This window comes from Crassostrea angulata, chromosome 10, assembly GCF_025612915.1.
Source record: "Crassostrea angulata isolate pt1a10 chromosome 10, ASM2561291v2, whole genome shotgun sequence".
Lineage (NCBI taxonomy): Eukaryota > Metazoa > Mollusca > Bivalvia > Ostreida > Ostreidae > Magallana > Magallana angulata.
The window spans coordinates 41,482,018-41,505,807 of record NC_069120.1 but is presented as its reverse complement, the minus strand read 5'-3'; the positions used below and the strand labels follow the sequence as shown (position 1 = coordinate 41,505,807).

At 35.3% G+C, this 23,790-nt stretch overlaps 2 protein-coding genes across 2 annotated transcripts in view; one reads left to right on the top strand and one right to left on the bottom strand.

Moving 5' to 3' along the window:
• Nucleotides 1-23,790, bottom strand: part of LOC128165582 (receptor-type tyrosine-protein phosphatase F-like) — a 78,342-nt gene that overhangs the window by 4,072 nt on the left and 50,480 nt on the right. Inside the window, exons 9-11 of the mRNA XM_052830256.1 lie at nt 5,082-5,369; nt 4,641-4,655; nt 2,694-2,999 (exon numbers count right to left, since the gene is read on the bottom strand). Of these exons, the coding sequence (XP_052686216.1) occupies nt 2,694-2,999; nt 4,641-4,655; nt 5,082-5,369 (609 nt within the window). The remainder of the gene's footprint in view (nt 1-2,693; nt 3,000-4,640; nt 4,656-5,081; nt 5,370-23,790) is intronic.
• Nucleotides 19,984-22,662, top strand: LOC128165584 (uncharacterized). Its single transcript, XM_052830259.1, has 5 exons — nt 19,984-20,072; nt 20,181-20,349; nt 20,495-20,630; nt 20,745-21,440; nt 22,530-22,662. The coding sequence occupies exons 1-4, from the start codon at nt 19,994-19,996 to the stop codon at nt 21,438-21,440; spliced, it is 1,080 nt and encodes a 359-aa protein (XP_052686219.1). The 5' UTR covers nt 19,984-19,993; the 3' UTR covers nt 22,530-22,662.

Below are 23,790 nucleotides of genomic sequence, written 5' to 3'. Positions count from 1 at the left end.
TTTTAAAAAGATTTTCTCTATATATGCATATATAAAAATTTATCCATCCATTGTGGCCCCGCTCTATCCCCAGGGACCATGATTTGAACAAACTTGAATCTACACTACCTTAGGATGCCTCCACACAAGTTTAAGCTTTTCTGGCCAGATAGTTTTTGAAAAGAAGATTTTTAAAGATTTACTCTATACATTCTTATTTTAAAATCCATTCCCCCATTGTGACCCCACCCTACCCCCAGGGACCATGATTTGAACAAAATTGAATCAACACTACCTGGTGATTCTTCCATACAAGTTACAGCTTTTCTGGCTTAATAGTTTTTGAGAAGATTTTTTAAAAATACCAACAAATTTTCAATAATTCTAAATTATCTCCCCTTAAAAAAAGGCGTGGCCCTTCATTTGAACAAACTTGAATCACCTTTACCCAGTGATGCTTTGTGCCAAGTTTGGTTGAAATCTGCCCAGTAGTTCTGGAGAAAAAGATAAAAATGTGAAAAGTTTACAACGATAACGCCGCCAACGACAACGCCAACGTCGACAGAAAACGGACAAATTTTGATTAGAAAAGGTCACTTGAGCTTTCAGCTCAGGTGAGCTAATAAGACACGAAATGATCAGAATTATTTGCTGCTTTAATGGCAATGGCTACAGCTGCAACACAGTTGCAAACTGTGGTTGAAACTGCATGGATTTTTGTGCGTTATTTAATGCTTAACTTGCAGCGTTTACTATGCTATGGAAAAATGCAGGCAGGCCAGCTTCTTTTCCTCAAGGTCTAAACGATTTTCTGAAAATTTGTATGGTACCAAACATATTTCCCACTCATCTTTAACCTCTAGATTTGAAATTGTAAATTCTGTTACCACCCATTTCCTACCCTTTTCTTTAAAAATCTTGTGAGAAGCAGATAAAAAATATTAGAACATGAACAGACTGTGGCAGTCTATGCTGTTTTAACCTGAACTCAATGTAATCTGAATTTGAATCCTTTCAGATTTGGGGAGTTTGTTATCTGAACTCAGACTAGTGGGAAAGGCCAAAATAAACAAGGTGGAAAGATGGAGAGAAGAGTGCTACAGTTCTCAATTCCTAATCACTGTCAAGCTATTTTGGTTAGCTAATCTCTAAAAAGAGAAAAAAAAAGAACTGTTAAGGTACATTCCCTGAGAAATATCGACAGGAATGCAAATCGTGACGTCAAAGTTAATTATGACGTCATATCGTATGAAGTACAGACAAGTGATTTTATACACATCGCTGTAAAATCAATCGGGAAGCCTTAACATGCCCGCGCATGCTTCCGACTCTTGAGAATTTTTAAACATTTCAGAATAAAACAAGTACAACTTACGTATAGCATTTTATCTCATATGTGTGGTGTATATCACCCGTGTGATAAAAAAGCAAATATATAGATATCCTCTATATATAGAATAGCCAGGGACGGTCTCAAAATTTTCAAAAAAATGCCCCTTTTTTTAACTCACCTGAGCTGAAAGCTCAAGTAAACTTTTCTGATTATTTTTTCTCCGGCGTCCGTCTGTCCGTCCGTCTGTCTGTAAACTTTTAACATTTTAACTTCTTCTCCTGAACCCTTGGCCAATTGAACCAACCTTGGCACAATGCATAATTGGGTAAAGGGGATTCAAGTTTGTTGAAATTAAGGGACACACCCTATTTTAAGGGGAAATAATTAGGATTTATTGAAAATTTGGTGATATTTTTCAAAAATCTTCTTTTAAAAAACCGGAAAAGCTTAAACTTTTGTGGAAGCATCCTCAGATAGTGTAAATTCATATTTCTTCAAATCATGGTCCCCGGGGGTAAGGTGGGGCCACAATGCGGGAGGGGGGGGGGGGGTGGTGGAAGTTTTACAAAGGAGTATAAAGAGTTAATGTTTAAAAATTTTCTTCTCAAAAACCATTAGGTCAGAAAAGCTGAAACTTGCATGGAAGCATGCTCAAATATTGCAGATTCAAGTTTGCTCAAATCATGGTCCCTGGGGTTAAGATGGGGCCACAATTGGGGGGGGGGGGTAAAATTTTTACATAGGAATAGAATGAGAAATTTTATTTTTAATCTTCTACTCGGAATACGACTGGCCAGAAAAACTGTAACTTGTGTGAAGTATCATCAGGTAGGGTAGATTCAAGTTTGGTCAAATTATGATCCCTGGGGGTAGGGTAGGGGCACAATGGGGGCCGTTTAAATCTTTACAAAGGAATGTATTGAGATAAACCTTTTTCTAAAAAAAACCATTTTCTTTAAAAAGGTGCAACATTAGTTAAAGCAACCTTAGATAGTGTAGATTCAAATTTGTCATAATCAAATTTTCAGGAGAAGGATGGAGCCACATGGGGGAGGGGTTATTTTAAACATATATTAAAAAGTATTCAACTAATTGACTTGAACAGGGCTTGTCCTTTTACCATGCCAAATAAGTGTACGAAGTTTGATAAATATCCGTGCAAGGGTTTTCTTTTAAACTTGCTTCCAAGCTGAACACACACACACACACACACCCCCACCCACCCACCCACACACACACACACACACACACAGAACAGCGATGCTATATCCCCTTCGCAACAAGTTGCGCAAGGGGATAACAACGGAGTCATCCATGATTCAAAGAATTAGGTCAATGCAAGGCGATGATTTGCTTAAAATCGGGCGGGCAGTATACCTACCTTCTTCGTTAGTCCAAACTCGTATGGGCCGAGAACGAGGACCATCTCCCACAGTGGTAAAGGCTATAACCCAGATCTTATACTCGGTAAATATCTCGAGCTCGCTCAAGACTATCTCCTCAGCTTCCACTGAGACGCTTTTTGCATCCTGATCAGTCTGACTCTTTTCATTTTTCACAAAAAATATCTTATAGCCTTGAATCTCCCCATTTTGCTGATCTTTCGGGGGAGGTTTCCAAGTGACTTTGATACTTCTTGAATCTTTGTATGGCATTCCGCTAACAGCTTGTGGGGCGGCGCTCGGAACTATAGGGTAGTGGTGTCAAAGGGTTTTTCGAGAAAAAAAGAAAATGAGAATAAATAACATATATAAACAAAGCAAAAATCATGCAATGAATGAAATAATTAGAAATATACATAGAATATAATGATTTATTTTAATTTTTGCACCATGGTACCATTTATTAGCACTAAATATTTAACGCCGACATGCAAAGTGATAAAAGTTGAATGCATCTGATGCAGCACGCTATAATAGTTTTGTCTGTTTTCCATCGCCATCAAAATATCCTGCATGCTTTTCTACAAGTATTTTAAAGATACAAGTGCTCAGGTTGTGAGTCAAGCCTCTCTCCGTTAAAAAGTATTAAAAAGCAATTAATAAATCACCAGAATAAACGGAATATTTGCATAATGGATGGCATTCAATAATGTGCATTAAAACTGAGGTTTTCACTATCGGCACTGTTAAATGGAATTGCAATTAACAGTGCGAATAACTGCATCATGTTTTGAAATCAAATCATATTTTAGGTTTCTGGAATAATCCTGCTATGAGTGCTAATATGGACCCATCATACAATGATGAATTTTTATTTTATATAAAAATGATTTAAATCTTATTATTTTCTTTGATTTTTTGTAATTAGATTTAAAGGGACTTGGACACGATTTGACTTAAATTTTCATATTTTATTTTTCCATGTTCAATGTTTATACTGATAGATATAGAAGTTAATAATGCTATGTCAAAATTTGAAAGTCAAATATCAAGTTATAAGCAAGATACAGAGTTCATAAGTCTTTGTTTTGTAAACAAAGCTCGAATAATGTCATTTTTAACATATGTGTTGTATTGGTGTAAGTTTCGATCAAATGTATCTTTCTTTTGCTGATAATAGTATTTATGAAGATACTGAATTAGTTTAAATTCAGTATGTACATGTCATTTTCTCAAAGAAATGGTAATTCTCCACATTTCATTTTTTGTAAACAACTATAAGACTCGAGCTTTGTTTACATAACATAACAATTCTTACCTCTGTATCGCGCTTGTAACTTGACTTTAACATTCAATATTTTGGTCAATCATTCAAAATGCACCAGTAAACCATTTATTCATCAAAAATAAAAATAAAATTTTTGATCTTCAATCTTGTCCAAGTCCCTTTAAAAATGAAAATTATAATGGTGCAATGATTTTTAAAAAAAGGAAATATTTTAATGATTGAATTACTTATTCTCACAACAGTAAGATAATAAAGTAATGAAAGTACACAAAATCAAAAAAGTAATAATGACACAAACACATTTAAAGCTAAAAGTAGATAGTTAGACAAAATAATAACGAAGAAATGAAGGAGAGGATAAAAACCTTGTGACCCTGGTTAGAAATTGTCCAGTTGAATTAAAACTCTAATCCAAAATTTATACTTAATTCATGCATTTTACTTGACTATAAGCAATGGCTTTTTTTAAAAACCAATTTTAAATAAACCTTTTATCAAAATTTTTCAATGACCTTGAAAGTTTTGATTTTGAAAAAAATTGTAAACCTATTAAAATAACCTTGACCTGAAACAGTCCAAACTACTTTCTATTAAAAAGCAACAATACCCAAAATATCTTAACAACCATCTACAGTAAACAAATCTACCCAACACTTACCCAACATTTCATTGGCTATAAAGAAAACCGTTAAAAAATCATGATGATAAAAAATGTGTCTCAATACAATGAAGTAACAATTTTCACAACACAGACAGACATGTAATTAAAAAACTTTGCTACTTGACTTGACTTTTCAGTGAAAAGAAAATGGCTAGGGAAAAATACCACATGGTATTCAAGTAAAACAATAAAAAAAAAGAGAGAAAAGGTTGTTTCTCTGCTCTGGAGAAACCTTAGTAATCTTGCCTTAGGCTCTTTCATTTCTTGATCAAATCATGTGTATAAATAGTTTTTTGAAACATGTACAGGGTACGAAAAAGAATCATACTGAAGTCTTCTATTAATATTTTATAAAATATACAGGGTATGACAAAGAAACATACTCAAGTCTTCTAACAATTCTTTATAAATATACAGGGTATGACAAAAAATACATACCAAAGTCGTGGGTGATGGCCTGGATGATGCGAGTGGCGGCCCCCTCCCCTTTCTCGGAGAGGGCGGAGACCTTGATGGTGTACACTGTGTTGGGGGTCAGGTCCTGGAGCTGGTATCTGGTCTGAGTTCCGGGGACCACCGCCTTGTTTTCCTGCTTTAGATAGGTGTCGTTGTAGTACACCCAGTACTCCTTGACGGGGTTCCTGGTCTGAATAGGCGGCTCCCAGGAGATGCTGATCGTGTTTGGTCCGGTCACCTCGTGCTTAATGTTACGAGGTTGGGACGGAACTGAAATATAAATCCAACAGTTGAAATACTCTGTGTGTGACTTTTTTTTTAGTTTGCTTTATCAGTTTATTTTATTTCAATCGTCTATGTAAGTATACCAGCGGAAAAAAGAAACTGTGCATTATTTACTATATAGTAAATAATGCACAGTTTCTTTTTTCCGCTGGTGTAAAAACATTCAAAAATTACAATGAACAAATTTTATTTTTTGTAATACTGTTGACACATGTATTCGTAACAACATCTCATAACACAATAATGTCAACGTCGAATATTGTCAATTTCAGCACACTCGAAAGTCTCTGTCATTTATAATTGAATTAATTGAATTCGTAACAACATCTCATAACACAATAATGTCAACGTCGAATATTGTCAATTTCAGCACACTCGAAAGTCTCTGTCATTTATAATTGAATTAACAAAACTAGAGACGAGCTCGTTGCAAGCAACGATTAGGTCTTCCGTCGTAGCTGCGTCATACTTGTGACGTAATATAAAAATTGATACCTGACCATGGTGCAATATTAGATGTATAAACACTGTGTAAAAGAAACAAAGTACATGTATATAAGCAAATACAGATCTTTAAAAGTTGTCTGAAGTTTGATTCGCCGCATGTTGTTTTTTTGCATGTGCATTTTATTCTGAGAAACTTATCGAATCATCATAATTAACTCAATATACACAGAATATGGACGTCGATTATAATCACACAGTGGGTATGCCCGGTATGAACGTAAAAAGACCAAACATTTTACTCGCATTTTTTATCGAAAGCAAGGGCCAATGAATCTTTTAGAATGTATGCGGAGATCCTGGAAATTTTACAGGGGGTTCTGAAAAATAATTTTGTTTTTTGAGGGGGGGGGGGGGGGGAGGGGGCATGCGCGGATAAGAAAAATTTTCCTGGGGTGGGGGTTGAGTGTCTGACGGTTATTTGAGTTTGCCTGGGGATGTCCGAGGCATATTTTTGTAATTTTATATTGTACATGTAATGGAAAGAAATTTTGCGGGGGTTGGGGTGGGGTCTGGAACCCTCACCCTACTCTTCTAGATTCGCGCATGGGGAAGGCCGATGCCGGTAATTTAACGGTAATTTTAACCATTTTTATTTAATTAATCATTTTCAAAATTATCGGAATTCCAATATAACCTTGAAACGCAGTTAAAACTTAAAATACGAACCATTTAGTCTCGGTGAGTATTCGGCCAACATGCGTCCGCGTACGAAAGAAATGGCAATATTCAAGAAATTTGGATGGACGATCTGGGTCCTAGGTCGTCCATCCGATTCTTTTTCAGACTAAGAGCTACAGAACTGCACTTAGAGAATGTCAAACTGATTATGTCAATTTATTTTGTCTCAAAAAATCAGTTTTTTTAATAAAGTTTTATCTTAAAAAAAAAGAAATCGGGCACAATTTTCAATGTTAGCATTTTACAATTTAAAGGTCTAATCAAATTTTGAATGAAGTTTCAAGATACTACTCTTCGTTGTTTTATACGAAATATTGCGTGGAAAAAAGATTTACATCGCATATATATTATAGTACTAATTTCTTCTCTTTTTTATTTACATCAAAATAAATCCAAGAAAAAATCTAAATATTTTTTTTCCTTTATATGTGTTAATGAAAACGTTGATCAGCAAGGGCCGGTTCTATGTCGTGCAAGCACCTACTTAATAGATTGTTACACGGATCTACCACGATGACAAATATCGAAAAGGCAATATTGTGGGTGAAGGATGAAAGTGTAGTTTGTTTTTTAGGTTTATTTTTGATAATTATATTTATCTGGATCAATTTGGTCTGTTGGTTTGTTTTGTTTATTGAAAAGGGGAATAAAGAAAATGAGTAATTTCCGATATGAAGTCAAGCATATATTTTCATATTATCATTGACTTAAAACATGTTGGAAAAAAGAAATATTGCATCAAGCAGTTAGTTATTATGCGCAGATCATGCATTCCTCTATGGTTTTCACAATTGCATGTATCAGTTACTACACGTATTTGCTTACGGAGAAATAAATTTCCAAAGAGATGATATAGTTATCAGTTAAGTTCCAGATTGTCTTCTGCACATGCAAGCACGTGTGTAATCCTGATTTAAAAATAGGTATAATGTCCGGGGAGGGGGGGGGGTCATCGCAACAAAATTGTGTATAAGCGTACTAGAGTGTACATTGTTAATTAATAATTGATGTTGAATTGTTATTAACAAACAAAATCATAAATTTATAATTACAAACACTAAAATGCCAGGGAGTTCTGCTGGACGCGATTTCATTTGTCTTCAATTAATAGAGTGTAGGGATGCCCGCCTACTTAATACATATGCTCACGCGTCAACAGATTAAAAATGACTGTATTTTGGATTTATAAATCGTTCTAAAACATTCGATCTGATATATCGTTGTTAACAATTCAAAACTTTGAACGATTAAATTTGTTTTTATACCTAGTACCCCGACCCTCACGGAAAAATCCATTCAGATCAATAGAAATTTCATTTACAAGACTCCGCGCCAGAATCAGAATGTCTCATTCATTAATTTTTTCGTAGTTATAGTGGACGAGTCCAAAATAGGAATTTTGAGACACATCATACAATGTGAACATATGCCATGAATGCAGTTTACTTTGCGTCTATTTTCTTATTTTGAGAGTCCTTTTTATCATGTTTATCATGGCTTGAAAATGACGGAAGGCCCTTGAATGTTGTTATCTTTATGCAGGCACGTAGCATCCTTTTTGAAAGGGGGGGGGGGGCAGACTCATCCAAAAAATCTTGAGAAGCAAAAAAAAAAAAAAAAAGACTCCCAAAATCTTCAAAATCCTAATCCGGGGGGGGGGGGGTCTGGCGTAGTATGTATATAACTTCAATTTCAATCCTAATTTCCTTATTTTTATATAAATTTTTTACATCCTTGATAATTCAATTTTTTATAAGTAAATTTAAAAAAAATTAGTTGCTGTGAGAAAAAGTGGGGGGGGGGGGGGGGGCACCCACAAGCTTGAATTAATAATTGCCTGAGGATGCATCTTTAATGTGTCAACATTTATATTCATAATTGATGAAAACGTTATATGGGATGTAATAAGCACAATGAGCAAGAGTGTTCAATTAAAAGGGCATTTCACATTGCACGTGTGTAATCCTGATTTAAAAATAAGTTGCCATATTTGAAAGGTCAAAAAAAAAAAAAAGAGGGAGGTGTCATCGCAACAAGATGATACACATTGTCTAAGTAGTACAATGTAAGTAATAGTTGGTGTTGGATTATCATCATTAACAAAGAATGATCAGTTTGGATTAATTAAAACAAATATGAATTAATATAATTGGAATATTTACTGGAGGGGCTACATGCGCGGATCCAGAAAATTTTTCCAGGGGGGGGGTCCGAAGGATAATTGTGTTTGCCAGGGGGGGTCCGAGGCATATTTTCGCGATAATTTTACTATGTAAATTTAATAAATTTTCATTTTCCAGGGGGGGGGGGGGTCGGGACCCCCCCCCCCCCCGACCCCCCCCCCCCCCCTCTAGATCCGCGCATGGGCTACGTACAAGTAATTCGCCGAAGTGGGGTACGTGTGACCCGATTTTTGATCAATTGGGCGATTTCATTCATCTGGAAAAGGGTTTCACTCGCGTGTACAAATGTAAATGTACATCTAACAATTGCTAGTCAATTAAGTGTGTATGTTAATTCGATAGATTTCTTCTAAAACATTCAATCCAAAGTATAATATATGTAGTTATTAGTTGACACCCTCTCAGTGGATCTATGCCGATGGATCTATCTGAGATCTCAGCTGTTGCGTGAATGGTAAAGAAAGACTTCGCGCCATATAATACGTCTCATTCATAATTTTGGCTCGCCGATTAGTGGGCGAGTCCAAGTTAGGCCAGAGCACATGATGTGTAGGTGGTCTTACCCACTCTATTTTCTTAACTGGTCATATAATAAATAGAGATATCATGGATCTTTCACTTTTGTCGGAGCATGTAATAAATGGAACCAAAAAATAAAGTAATTCTAATTGAATTAAATTGAAGTTAAAATGTAAATACCCCCTCCCACCTACGGATTAGGATTTTCAAAATTCCCCATTTTTTAAATTCCTTGTCAAGATTTTTTTTGATGAAGCTGCCCACCTAAACCCCCCCCCCCACCCCCACACACACACACTTTCAAATAACGATGCTACATGTACGTGTTTGAATATCCTTTCCTATATGGTTAGAAATAACAAAATGTCTTTGATTTTGCATCTAATATATAACAAATTCAATTTTCAATTTGGCTGTTTGAGATTATTCGATACATGTACATTCCTAAAATGATTTAAAATAATGAAATGATTTAATTTCCAGTGATATACAGGTACATGCACTCGATCGAAGAAAAAGATTGAAATTGCTTCTAAACTCTGCGCGTTCAGTTTAATAATTTATGATCCGCAGCGAAAATTAAATTTCATTTCTTATAAGATAGCCTAATTGATACATGCATGCTTCCATTGAATAAATTTGGGTAGTCAGGCAAGCTTTTTGGAAAGCTATTGCTTGTATAATATTAAGGTCAAACGCGACCTTCATGTGTCTTCCATTTTTTCCTATCTCCACAATGTGAATTAAGATTTCCACTTTGTTATTTCATAATTAAATTTTTATGTAATATGATTTTTTTGGTTTGAATATAAAGTGTTCAAATTAAAATATATAGTATGACTTTACTTATAAGCATTCAAATGCATTTTGCGTGCTATTTTAAGGGAAGTTCGAAATATTCTAGCTCCAAAACGAGCCTGGTAATGTACTCTAATTTTTTTGGAATTAACAGGTTTAAATGTTAATAAATAAGGAATGAAATATCAAGGAAAATTATATAAAATTGAGGAACGTTTCGTCTGTCCTTAATTAAAATAATATAAATAGACATCATAAATCCCATATCAAACGACATATAACCACTTGAATCTGCGCGTCTTTTAATGAAATTATGAACAGCGGCAATTCTAAGTTAATGTTAGCTGCAAGTCTGTATAGCACTTGTATGCAAAATTTCGGATGGTACTTAATTTTTCCAGACGGAGAGCTACATATATGCAGCTAAGGTAACTAATAATGCTTCCGATGAAATACTTTGTTTAGTAATGCAAGGTTTTAAGAGAGCAATACTTATTTGTTTAAAAATAACACCCTAATACTTCGCATTTCATTCGCTGTTTGTAGAACAAGCAGAACCAGTATCAGTTCGATCCCTACCGTATGTACATTGTTCGAATTTAATAGCCCTTGCATTGGATTGCTTTGCATGTACAAAATATCTTTTAAAAATTCAACACTGAAAGTGTTTATCTATATGGCTATTAATCTATATGTACATGTACACATAGCGTACACATGTGATTCAAAATACCCCAAACGGAAAAATTCACTTATTGAGTCTACATTTTATAGAATTTGCAAAAAATACATTGCGGGTCTGAATGTTGGTTAATGTGTCAATCTATCAATATACAGTTTGTTAATTATTTTCGATTGCTAAGGCTACATCGTTTTTGATGAACATTGAACAACATTTTTTCCATGCCATTATTTCCACGGAAGATAGCGAGTACAATTATAAAGCACAATTTATTTAATTATCTCTTTAATATTGTGTACTAGTATGTAATAAATTATTTATAAATTGCTGCCGAAGGTTGTTTGGTATTTTCGTTTGTAGATGCATTGCAAGTAAAAAACGTGAAACGCGGGGCAAGTCATAATTAATATCCCTAATAACCGTTACTTAAAAATAGCGGCTTTGGATTCAAATATTATCGTATACGAATATTAAGTTCACTTTTTAAAATCATCTCCACGATGATAATATTATATCCATCGGAAATCAGTATTTTGTTTTGCTTTAAAAGAAATGTTCTATCGGGAGCAATCCCGCGTTCGTTTAAATTGCCAGCGTACATTTGTCATGTCAGTAATACACATTGTGCTTTATATGACGGCCGTGTATACGTACTGTAGAAAAGTTGAGTTTAATTACCATGCATTCGAACCATTTAATTAACACATCTCCCAGTACTGAAACAATTCAAAATGTCTCTGTTACAGTAACACAGCGGGGCGTTAAACATGTGTACGTCCAGCTCTACAAGCATATGCACTGTCGTCAAGGCGACGGCCTGAATACAGCTAGCGACTGGTTACCTGAGTCTCGTAATGCATCTAAATATAGAAAGGGGCACAGTTATGAAACAAACATCAAAAATAAGGTCAAAGACGTTCATCTTTATGAAATGAATATGTACATATGAATAAAAACATTTGGGAATTTTATGTAGAATTATTTTTGCGCGCTGCATGTATCAGTTAGTGCATTACAAAAAGCCCTTTCATAACCTCCTAAACGTGCGCACCCCCACAAAAATCGACCGAACTGACAACAATTGTTTCTGCAAATACTGGCTATAAATTACGAAAACATTAAATTGAATACCACGGAAGGATTCAAAATTAATTTCTTTACAACTTTGCTTCAATAATGCATTAGAAATTTTTATTCCTTTACAAGTTATTGACAAGAAACTTTTGACGCATCTAACTCCTTTATTATAGGGGCCAGCCCCTTTTTCTGTATACCGAATGAAAGGTCTTGGTAAGACCAAGATCTTTTAAAATACATGTTATAACAAATTTTTATCAGGTAGGAAACTAACACGGAAAATACGCGAATTTTTTTGAATTTTTTTCTTGCCTTTGTTTCAACATCTATACCACCCCTTTTATTTGCATTTAAATAATAAATAAAATATATCTCGCACAAATTCAATGTATTAGCTTCCAAACCAGCCCATCTTTGAGACTCTGCCAGTCATCGTTATAGCTAAACCCCCCTGGACAAAAGAAGTCGTTAAATTTTACTAAAAGGGGAATAACTCAAAACCGAATGGGGATTTTCCTCAACTAAAATATGCAACGACAACATCACGCGGCATGTTATCAGTCCTGAAAATTTCAAAACAATCGGTGAACAAACGAGCGAGATATTAAGGATCAAAGTTGGCGTCTAGAAGAAGAAAAAAAATAATAAGAAATTTGAAAATTTTTCAGAATAATAGTAAGGTCTTCCGTTGGAAACGGAAGACCTTAATTAATAACGCGTGTGAATACATTTGCGTTCAGGCATGCTTGATAGCGACGCCTCATTGATGCCACTAAAGTGTTCAGAAATGCTTGAGGGATGTTGTTCCAGATGTTGGTTAAAGCCTGGCCTAAGTCAGCCAATGTCACTGGCTGATTTGGTAATGGGCGTAAACGTTTTTCCATTTCATCCCAGACGTTCTCGATCGGCGACAAATCCGGGGAAACAGCTGGCCAAGGCAAGACATCGACATTCTGTTGAACAAACAAGTCCTTGACTACACGTGCAACGTGTGGCCTTGAGTTGCCTTGCTGCAGAGTGATGTGATTTTGATGTCTCTGTATGAAGGGTATCACATGACGCTGAATAATTTCATCTCGATAGCGTACGCCGGTGAGATTTCCATTGACAATTTGTAGAGGGGTCCTTCCACGTGCTGATATTCCACCCCACACCATAACGCTACCTCCACCAAATTGTCGACGATGCACAACACAAGCGTCCTGGTAATGCTCCCCAACGCGACGATATACCCTACAAACAACGGTAGTTACTGCTATCCAAATGAAATCTGGATTCATCAGTGAACGGAATATTGGCCCAGTCCTGTATTCTGAATCGCAGAACACTAGTCTGGCGATACGATGACGTTGAAGCAGTACTGGGCGCACCGCTGGACATCTTGGTCTGATGTCGCGCAGACGATTACGCACAGTTCTTGGACTAATTGGTCGAAGCCCTGGAATGCTAGAGGCAGTCAAACTTGCTGTCCGGAAACGATTTCTCAGATGCGCAAGTCTAATGTGGTTGTCCTGTTGACGTAACGTCACACGAGGTCGACCGCGGTCGATCCTGGGTGTTGCCAGATTGTTGAAAACGTCTCCATAATGACTGGATGGTGTTCCGATGAACTCCAAAGTGTCTTGCTACAGTATTTTACCAGGCTGAAGCTAGCAGCCACTAAGCCCGTAGAAGCTAGCAGCCAATAAGAAAATTCATCAAGGTACTGAGAGTACTCGAACAGAAAATTATATTTTACTTAATTATCGACATATTTTAATTAATATCAAAATGATTAATCCTCAATAATTTGTAAGAGCATTGACGACTTCCGAAGCAGTAAAGCTCGCCTGGATAAGAGTTATAAATGCGTCTTTGTTGGATAGAAATGAAATACGTCTATAGGGTCATAAGTTATAAAATTAATGTTATCTTAAGTTTAGTCTTATTGATACAAATAGAAAAACTATATGCATCGTATAAAGTGATATGCAAACGTATTATGTTATAAAAGACATGATAAATTGAAGTAAATTAAAAGGCATAAAACGATATAAATACAATAAAAACCCAAAGTCAAAGCTGAACATGTGCGTGTTTTCAAATTTATCCTCTGGCCTTTTCACTCCCCCAGAAACAACATCAATCAAAAATTTAAAAAACCACGTATTATTACGAATATGAGACAATAGAACACCCAGTATTGTGACTTTATTCTCACAAAAAAAGTATCATATGTCGCAGTCACAAACAGCGAAAATCATCAGGTGAAATTGGGATTATTTTGTTTCAGCCATGTTTTGACGTGAACCTTCGAAGAATACAACAATGACAATGAAAAGGGTAAGTTTAGCTCACCCGAGCTTTGTCATATTTTAGCATTTCACAATGATATAGGGGTGAAAGGCGGGCAATTATCTCTTTTATCTTCGAAGTGTGCATCAAACGGATACCAAGACAGTGTAGGGTTTTAAAAGTGGTCCATTATCTTCCTTATCTTTGAAGTGTGCATCAAACGAATAACAGGGTAGTGTAGGGGGCCTATGGGGCTATTATTACCCGGTCTCAGATTTGAGCTGTAGGGATACCACCAAGTGGCTCCCAGGGGTTCAGGCTCATTTCAGGGATTCATATCTCACTTGAGATTGACCACAAGAACTTGCAAACACTTGGATTAGGTAGAGGATCTCAAGAGGTATTCATAATTAGCGTTAGCGGGCACCTATGACCCCTACAAGGGTTCGGTTAACTCACCCGAACTTTGTCATATTTTAGCATTTCACAATGATATAGGGGTTAAAAGTGGTCCATTATCTTCCTTATCTTTGAAGTGTGCATCAACGAATAACAGGGTAGTGTAGGGGACCCATGGGGTTATTCTTTCCCGGTCTCAGATTTGGGCTGTAGGGGTACCACTAATTGGCTCCCAGGCCTCCATTTTTTCAGGTATGTTTAAGATATCTTTTCATTGATATTTTTAAAAATGACTGACGAAGCGAACCTACTATGTACATGATGTATACGCAATTCCAGTCTTAACAGGGGCTTACTAGGCTAGGTATCAGGAGAAAACGTACCCAAGAGAAAACGTACCCAGGAGAAAACGTACCCAATCTCTAGGGTACGTTTTCTCCTGGAGAAAACGTACCCGGGTACGTTTTCTCCAAGAGAAAACGTACCCTATGAAAATAATAATTATACTACTAAATAGTTTTTAATACTTTTAAATACTATTTTCATAATAAATATACAGAAATGTAAGAGTTTTATAGATATATGAATTTAATACTTTATAATTTTAAAGGGGTTTGGACATATTAAATAATTTTCGAATGCTACTTTTATGCATATTTCAATGCATAGATGTATAGAAATATATTCATTTTATGAATAAGATCTTTATAATAATTGTAGCAACTTTTATTTTAGGACGAAATAATTACCTGTCATAAAGTGTTATCAGTCTACTTCTTCTAATTATCCATTTAGCGGTAGCCTTACCGATTTGAGTTTCTCTATGCAAGATCCCCTGATTTTAATCATAGTGATAATCAATTAAATACCTGAGCAGTTAATTTATTATTATGTAATATTATGTATTGCCTCCCCGCGCAGGATGTAGAAATATTCACTCTCCACACATTATACATGTCAGTGGCGTCGGAAGCAAATTGACTGTTCAGTGTTACAGTTCGTAGTAGTTTCCATATATATGAATCAAACAAATATTCAAAAGACTTCAGTAGACTTGGTTTTATTAAGCAACTTTATTCTATAGATAAATCTTTTTTAAAAAAATGTTAAAAATAACGCGATATCGACTTCTTGACATACTCATCATTTAGTTATCCAAATGAGATTGCAAATAAAAACTCATCATTTAACGGTTTCGTTTATGGTGTATTAATATGGAGGGTAATCGTGTTCAAAAATCCAGACATGTAAACTTGTAAATCCGAATATGCAATCGTGTTGATGTGTGAGCCTGAGCATGAATATGTGTAATTCTGATCGTGTAACCTATAAAACTCGGGCATAAACACGTATAAGATTTGACTCAGTTCCTTCACATGATGCACATTTTGCAACTTTATTGTTTACATTAGTTAATTAAACCTTCAACTTTGCACACTTTCAATCCGTAGTTTCTGCGTCTGTAACTTCAGGCTCGGCAATAGCACATCTGACATGATACAAATTGACAAATGTAAAGTCTACAAGTTTGTCGAATTTTGACATGACCTTATATGGAAACAGTGACGTCACTGATAGAAAAAGGCTAGCTACAGGTAAAGGCATGCCGTAATCGTCGGAAAAGGGACGGAATAAATAAAAAAAAAAACATTAGGTAAGCCTATAATCATATTATCTCTGGATAACAACATTTCATAGAGTATTATTTTTCGGAAAATTAAATTATGAGATTGGTGTACATTTAATCAAGAGAATGTATAAAAGATGCGAGTAAAGAATTCGATCGGCTTCAGATATCCTCTTAGAACTGAAAACAATTACATTTAATGACTTTGTTTGAATACACGTGTATAAAGATATATACGCATTTTTATTCATAGGCGTCTGAACCGGGAGGGGGGGGGGGGGGCTAGGGGTGGGACTTAGCCCCCCCCCCCCCCCCCACTTTTTTGCCAAGTTAGACCTAACCATTAGGAACATAGCAACATGGAGGATTCAACAAACCCCCCCCCCACCCTACTTTTTCCTCGCAACAAACAAAATTGTTCCTTAAAAGACCTTAAAGAGAATGAATTATTAATAGTTTATTGAAAATTAGAGTCATAGTAGGTATACTAGCACCCCCCCCCCCCCACCACCACCACCACCACGGATTAGGAATTTCATGATTTGGGGGGAAAAAATTGGACAGGTAAGATTGGAGTTATTGGTATACCCTCCCCCACGGATTAGAATTTTCATGATGATGGGAATTCTTGTCAATATTTTTCATGATTAGTTTAGCTCCCCCCCCCCTTCAATTTGCTTCCGACGCCACTGTTATTAGAGTACATGCAACAAATTGTTAAAGTATAGGCCTCGGCTGAATTAAGAAAATATCTCCAAATGCATCCTTATCGCTACCAAAAAGTTGTGACAAGACCCCCCCCCCCCCCCCAACGCGAAAAATTACACGGGGTCCGTCAGCTGAGTTACAAAGTTATCGTGAAATTAAAATGTGTATAAATTATTTTAAGAATTGTATCTTTGCATTGTCGGCAATATATAGGAAAAAAAGCCTATCATGAAGGTAAAAATTGACAATTTTTAAAAATAATTTTTAGCAATGATTACGGGATTGAGTATGACGTCCTGAATGTCGGTTCAATACAGACTCACTTTGTGAAGTTGGCTGATAAAAATTTTCTGGAGAGCTAGTATAATACAGCTTTACAGCCACTTGTGAACTAGCTGCAGGTCTGTAGCTCCCTGTTTAAAAATACAGATGGACGATCTTTGAGCTACAGTGCCTCCCATAGTAAAACTTCAATTTACGGCGCACAAAAAATATGCGCTAGTTTTTTTTTTATTATTATTGAAGATTGTGTTATTATTTATCTTTCACTTACACAACAACAAAAAGTATAAATACACGTAAAGTAACATAAATTTTTCCGCGAATTTTACCAAATCATTGCAGGTCGTTTATTCTAACTAATTCAGAAAAATAACAAGAGTAAAAATGTGGTACTCTATATGCAATGTCTTTGCCCAAAAATGACTAAATTCAACAGCGGATATTTTTATAAATTATCAGAAATCAAAATCCTAGCAATTTGCATACTTCTGATATATACGTATAAATGATCTGCAAAAGAACAACTTCCTATCTTGAAAACTGTTCGAGGAGTTATTGGTACAATAAGGGTACCTTTTTGACAGCCACTCGCCCGTCTGCAATTTTTACTATTTCAATAATCGGAAACCCGGTTAAAATTTCACTCTCAAAATTCTTAGAATTCAGAAGCAATGGAGTTACATGGGACCTCACAGCGGTCTTCGAACCCCATGCTGCTCAAAATATATTTACCCCCTTAGGAAATTTCTTGATCCGTCTCATTTCTAGAAAAGAGTACGCATTTACTTATATTCCAGTTTAAATTACATGTCAATTTTTTAGAGATATAAGATATTAGGCATTTCCTTTTATAATACCATAAGAATTATATTACGGAAATTAGCGCATTCGTCACATCGGCAACGATTTTTTTTCTACATGAACCTCTTCCTGTTTGGTCCAGTTTCAATCATACCTCAATTTTTTTTTCTAAAAATAATACCGGTGTTTTCGATAGAAAAGGTGTCGTTCATTAAAAGCTTATTGCAACAGTTTAGCTGAATATTATGTTTATTTTTCGTTCATTCCGGTCCGGCCGTTACGGCATGCCTTTTCCCGCAGCAAGGCAGTTGCCATATAAGGTCATGTCAAAATTCGACAAACTTGTAGACTTTACATTTGTCAATTTGTATCATGTCAGATGTGCTATTGCCGAGCCTGAAGTTACAGACGCAGAAACTACGGATTGAAAGTGTGCAAATTTGAAGGTTTAATTACCTAATGTAAACAATAAAGTTGCAAAATGTGCATCATGCGAAGGAACTGAGTCAAATCTTACATGTGTTTATGCCCGAGTTTTATAGGTTACACGATCAGAATTACACATATTCATGCTCAGGCTCACACATCAACACGATTACATATTCGGATTAACAAGTTTACATGTCTGGATTTTTGAACACGATTACCCTCCATATATTTATTGTCGACTAATTAAACTGCCCAGGCCATGTTCGTGTATGTGTATGTTACAAATTATTGTCTTAAAAATTTAAGTACGTGACCATGGTGACTATGCATTTAAAAACTACAGCAACAAATGATACAAATGTTCATGGTATATTTTATTTTGTTTCATTTAAGAATATCTATGAAAACCATTATTTTCATAGGGTACGTTTTCTCTTGGAGAAAACGTACCCTTCTCCTGGAGAAAACGTACCCTATAAATTGGGTACGTTTTCTCCTGGGTACGTTTTCTCCTCGGTACGTTTTCTCCAGCATTCCTAGGCTATATGTCTTTGGCTATGGTTTTTTTTTATTAAGCTATTTTCAGAGAAAGTATGTTTTCATTTAACTCCCAAAGATTCTATCATACTCTTTAGACTGTTCATTGAAGATAAACCATGAAATCACTGCAACATGCTAACACTTTAATTTACTTCGTGAAAAATTAATTTCATAGTTTGACAAACGGTGTTTCTCATTGTATACATTGAGAAAAAGAGAAAAAAGATTGCTTTATTTTTTATTTTATTGTTTGTCATGTTTTGAAAATGTAGAAAACAGATTCTTCTAGTCATTGTTTGCACAAATTATAGCCCTAACTACTGGTGTATGCAATTTGTAAAAATGTTTTTATTCTGTTAAACTTTACAGATTTCCCAAAGATGTTCGAAAGCGTCGTGCCTGGATTAGGGCAATCAACAGAAAAAACTTTGCACCTAATGAGTTTTCCTGCATTTGTTCAGAGCATTTTGAGTTTGGATGGCATAGTGATGACCCGGATGATGCCAATTATGCCCCGACCATCTTCTCTTACAAGGAAAAAACAGTTGATCATGAGAGAGAAGAGAGAGTATCAAGAAGAAATCTGCAGAAGGTAAGTTTGAAAAAAAAAATAGGTACTATTAAATAAACCAAAAAAAAAATATTAATTAACAAAAAAAATAATACATGTATTAATAATCTTTTTTGTTGTTGTTACATGTATGTAAAATTGCACTTTAAACCATTGATTCAAAATTATTTATATTCTTATTGATTAAATAATATAGATTTTTACAGAATTACAAATCTAGAATTAACAATTTCTTCATTTATTGACTGCAAACACTTATATTCAATAGGAATTTGAAGAGTCTAAAGATAGAGCTAGAGAGCAGGAGAATAGGAGTTTGAGCTTTTCTGTGTTTGCCCATTCTTACAGCAAAAGGTGAGAGCCATTTATATTGACTACGGTATCATGGTTGTGTGCTTTTTTATAATAACTTTGAATATCAGATATGCAAAACATTGAGTGGATGAGCTAGTTAATTTCTACACATTATATGATGTTAATTATAATACAGACATCTTTTGTATGAAATTTACATTTACAGATAAGGAGGAAGAGATGATTTCTGATCTTGCAGCACCCATGACAGAGATTGAAGATGATGTAGAGACAGGAGTCAGATTGACTAGAGACATAGGTATTGATATTGGAGAACAACTCATTCACTTCTACCATAGAAAAAAGTTTGTTCAAAGTTTGAAGTACTGTTGTATATTAATTAGTGGATTTTATTCTATAATTACAGGTGTACAGTGTGACCCAGATCCTCTTTTACAGGAGAACATGAGATTAAAGTTGGAACTCAGACGGATGCAGGACAACAAATGGTCTGTTTCAAAGATCAAAGATGATGATGCCATGACTAAGTTCTATACAGGACTTCCAAGCTTTGCTGTGTTTTTGTGGCTGTTTAAGTATGTTTTCTTTAATTCTTATTTTTTTGGTCATTGGAAAGAATAAGAAAAAGAGTTGAAATTCTCAATTTGGAATTTCATGATTTATGGCCTTTTTATGTATAAGTACATATAAATATTGTATGTTCCTAATGAACAATTTTAGCTACCTGGCACCTAAATGCGAGAAGATGGTATACTGGCGTGGAAGTTCATCAACCCCTGATGAGAGGACTAGATCTAGGCGGTGCATGGCTCTTGATCCAATCGACCAATTCTTAGCAACCATGATGAGACTGAAAGTAACACATAATTACTGGCAATGAATCTGTATTTATCATGTACTATCATATTCATTTACAGGAACCATAGACTCTGACTTGTATGTCATAGAACTTTAAAAAATATAACTTTAGGTCGGATTGTATGTCCAGGACATGGCAGAGCGGTTTGGTGTGTCTGTGGGTGCATTCTCTCAGTACTTCACCACCTGGGTTTGCCTACTCTACAAGGAACTTAAGGAGCTGAACCCCTTTCCATCAAGGGATGTTATTCAGAGAAATATGCCGTCATGTTTTAAATCTTTCGCTAATTTAAGAGTTATACTTGATTGTACTGAAATCTTTATTCAAAGATCCAGCAGTCTGGTTAATCAGAATCAGTCATTTTCAAATTACAAGCATCACACTACTTTAAAATTTCTTGTTGGAATCACTCCTTCTGGTGTAATTTCATTTGTTTCAGAGGGCTTTGGTGGAAGAGTTTCAGACCGACAGATGATTGAGCGCACCTGTCTATTAGACCTCATAGAAGAGGGCGATGGAGTGATGGCAGACAAGGGTTTTACCATCAAAGACATGTTAGAGAAAAAGGGATGCACTCTTAATATTCCACCTTTTCGTTCTTCTTCTAATCAGTTTACAACTCAAGAAGTTTTAAATACTCAAGAAATTGCTAAATTAAGAATTCATGTGGAAAGAGCTATTGGTCGCGTCAAAAATTTTCATATATTTGATGGTGTTCTTTCTCTTTCTTTAGTGCCATTATCATCCCAGATGTTTTCTGTTTGCTGTTGGATAACAAACCTTGATGTACCTTTGATTGAAAGTTAGGTATGTATAGTCAAACACTTCCTATGCTTATGTTGATAAACATTATAATAAAAACTAAGTCATTTATGAATTTGATAAAAAGCATAATAGAAATTTAATGTTTAGTGTAAAAGGGTGAAATGTGACTAACAAAAAATTCAACTAATTTTGGCAACATGGTAGAACAAAATTCAACATCAAAGTTAATTCTTTCAACAAAGCAGTTGCTTTGGCTGGCAGCGGTCCATACAACAAAATCTCCCCACGAACATCCCATTATTGCCATTTCCCCTTGGATTTGGGCATAATATTTATGACTTCTCTTTAGTCTAGGCCCTTCATTGGTAATTTCCAAGCAGAACCCAGCTTGTCCTGCTAGCTCATGTACCTGAAAGAGTTCACAAACTTGTTCAATAAATGTGCTTTGAAGATGATAAAAAAGTTGTTGACTCTTGCACAGTTTGTTTTACCTCTTTATCAGTAATAATATTTCCAGAGATCGAGTATGGACATTTAATCTCAAGAACCCCTGTTTGGTTCCCCTCGGGCATGGATTTATCATGCACCCAACCATCACTAGATGCTCCTAAAAAGGCATGGGTTGGGTAGATGGTGAGTCCAGATGCCTCCGTTGTTAAATCAGTCACAGCATTTTGCAGTGTCAGGTAGTCCTTGAGAGCCTCCTCTTCCTTGTCTACTCCCCACTGGACTGGTGGAGGTAGTGTCTGGTACCTAGTATGACATTTTATTTAGCAGAATTATAAACTTAAAGTATTTCTTAGTTAAAGATTTTTATACCTAAAAGTTTTATGAAAATGTACCTGTCAAGATTAGAACCATTCACAATCTGGTTCACTAAGGAGACAGGATTTGTTCCAGAGCTTAGAACTGCGCCAAATAAGGAACTAGTTATTCTCCCCTTGTGCAGGTCTCTCCACAGGCTGCATGCCCTCTGTCCTCTTGTTTTCTCCTCAATGTACGAGCTGAGGCTTTCATTGATTGATATTGTCATGGGCACTATGTACAAAAAAGTAATTGAATAATCCTTCTCAGTTTTACTTTTACATTTTTTGACTCTATGTTTACATGTATACAAAACATTTCTTACAGTTCTCATCAGACAGGATCAGAGCTTTCATCGCCTTTTTCCTCGGATCCTCTGTTGACTCTACCTCCACTTCAGATTCAAACTCTGAGCTTTCATCCGGAATATTCCACAAGTGACCCATGCCTTTCAAAAGAATTTAATATTTATTAAATTATGTTATGTTTTCAGAGGAGTTTTAGTTTAATTTTTTTTTAAATTGTCCATCATATAAGATGTCAGGGAATTGAAATTATCTGTTGTTGTTATAAATGTATTTTTCTTAATTATGTAGTCAAAATTAAATTTTAAACCAAGATCATGTTGGAGTATGTTAACTGACCAGTATTGGGAAATATGCTCTTGAGCAATTTAAGCTGCTCAAGAGAGTGGCAGATATTGAACTCTCTCTGTGTTGGATGACGCGGATCAAAATTCAACTTTCTTCCATCCGTGGTCCTGTGCTCAATCTCGCCACTCTCTTGCAGTTTTGGTTTGGCAAAATTCCACTCTTTGAGGGGCTTAGGGTCCATCTTGATTGGTCTCGGCACATTCCACATACATTGTTTCGACGTAGCACTGTCTGATTTCAAAACCTCATGTAAATGGAGATGGTGCAAATGGAAGAGGAGGCCACCAATATGGCTGCAAGATTGGGCTAATCTGTAATGATAATATAAATTATTGATTAATATATAATTATATATTTTTCCATCTCATTAATATTAATATTAATGTTATACTTGAACCAATAATTATTCATCAAATTAAATACACATTGTTCAAATGATCCACCAGTAAATTTGCTCAAGACTCCAGTATTGCCTGTATTTTACAGGGTGCTTGATTTGAAAGGGTTTGAAAGCATTAAATGAAATATTTTTATGGAATTTAAATATTTTCTGAGAGAACAGCTGAATGGTAAAAAGCTCCTACCCAATTGGGCATTCACAGTAGGCAAAACACAAATTCTGTTTGTCCTCGATGCAAATATACACTTTGTATTTTGCCTTTTTCATTGAAGCAAGACAAAATCCTCTGATGTATTCAACAGAATCATCAATCTAGAATAAATGATTTGATAAAATGATTATCAAATAGGCAATATATCATATATATAATACACGCATCTATTCTACAAATTGTTATTGTATCCTCTTTAAGGATCAGATATTTGTAAAAGATAAACAATATGTTTAACTTGTCTAAACTGACATATGCCATATTAAAATATGATAAAAATTTGTGGAGCAAGCTTGCAAATGCTCTTATGAAAAAAAAATGTTA

What these genes read in the sequence shown, in the direction of transcription:
- LOC128165584 (XM_052830259.1), top strand. Translation starts at nt 19,994, where the DNA reads ATGATTTCTGATCTTGCAGCACCCATGACAGAGATTGAAGATGATGTA. An exon ending in GTGTTTTTGTGGCTGTTTAA is followed by an intron (nt 20,350 to 20,494) that starts GTATGTTTTCTT and finishes GAACAATTTTAG; the next exon opens with CTACCTGGCACCTAAATGCG. An exon ending in CAACCATGATGAGACTGAAA is followed by an intron (nt 20,631 to 20,744) that starts GTAACACATAAT and finishes ATATAACTTTAG; the next exon opens with GTCGGATTGTATGTCCAGGA.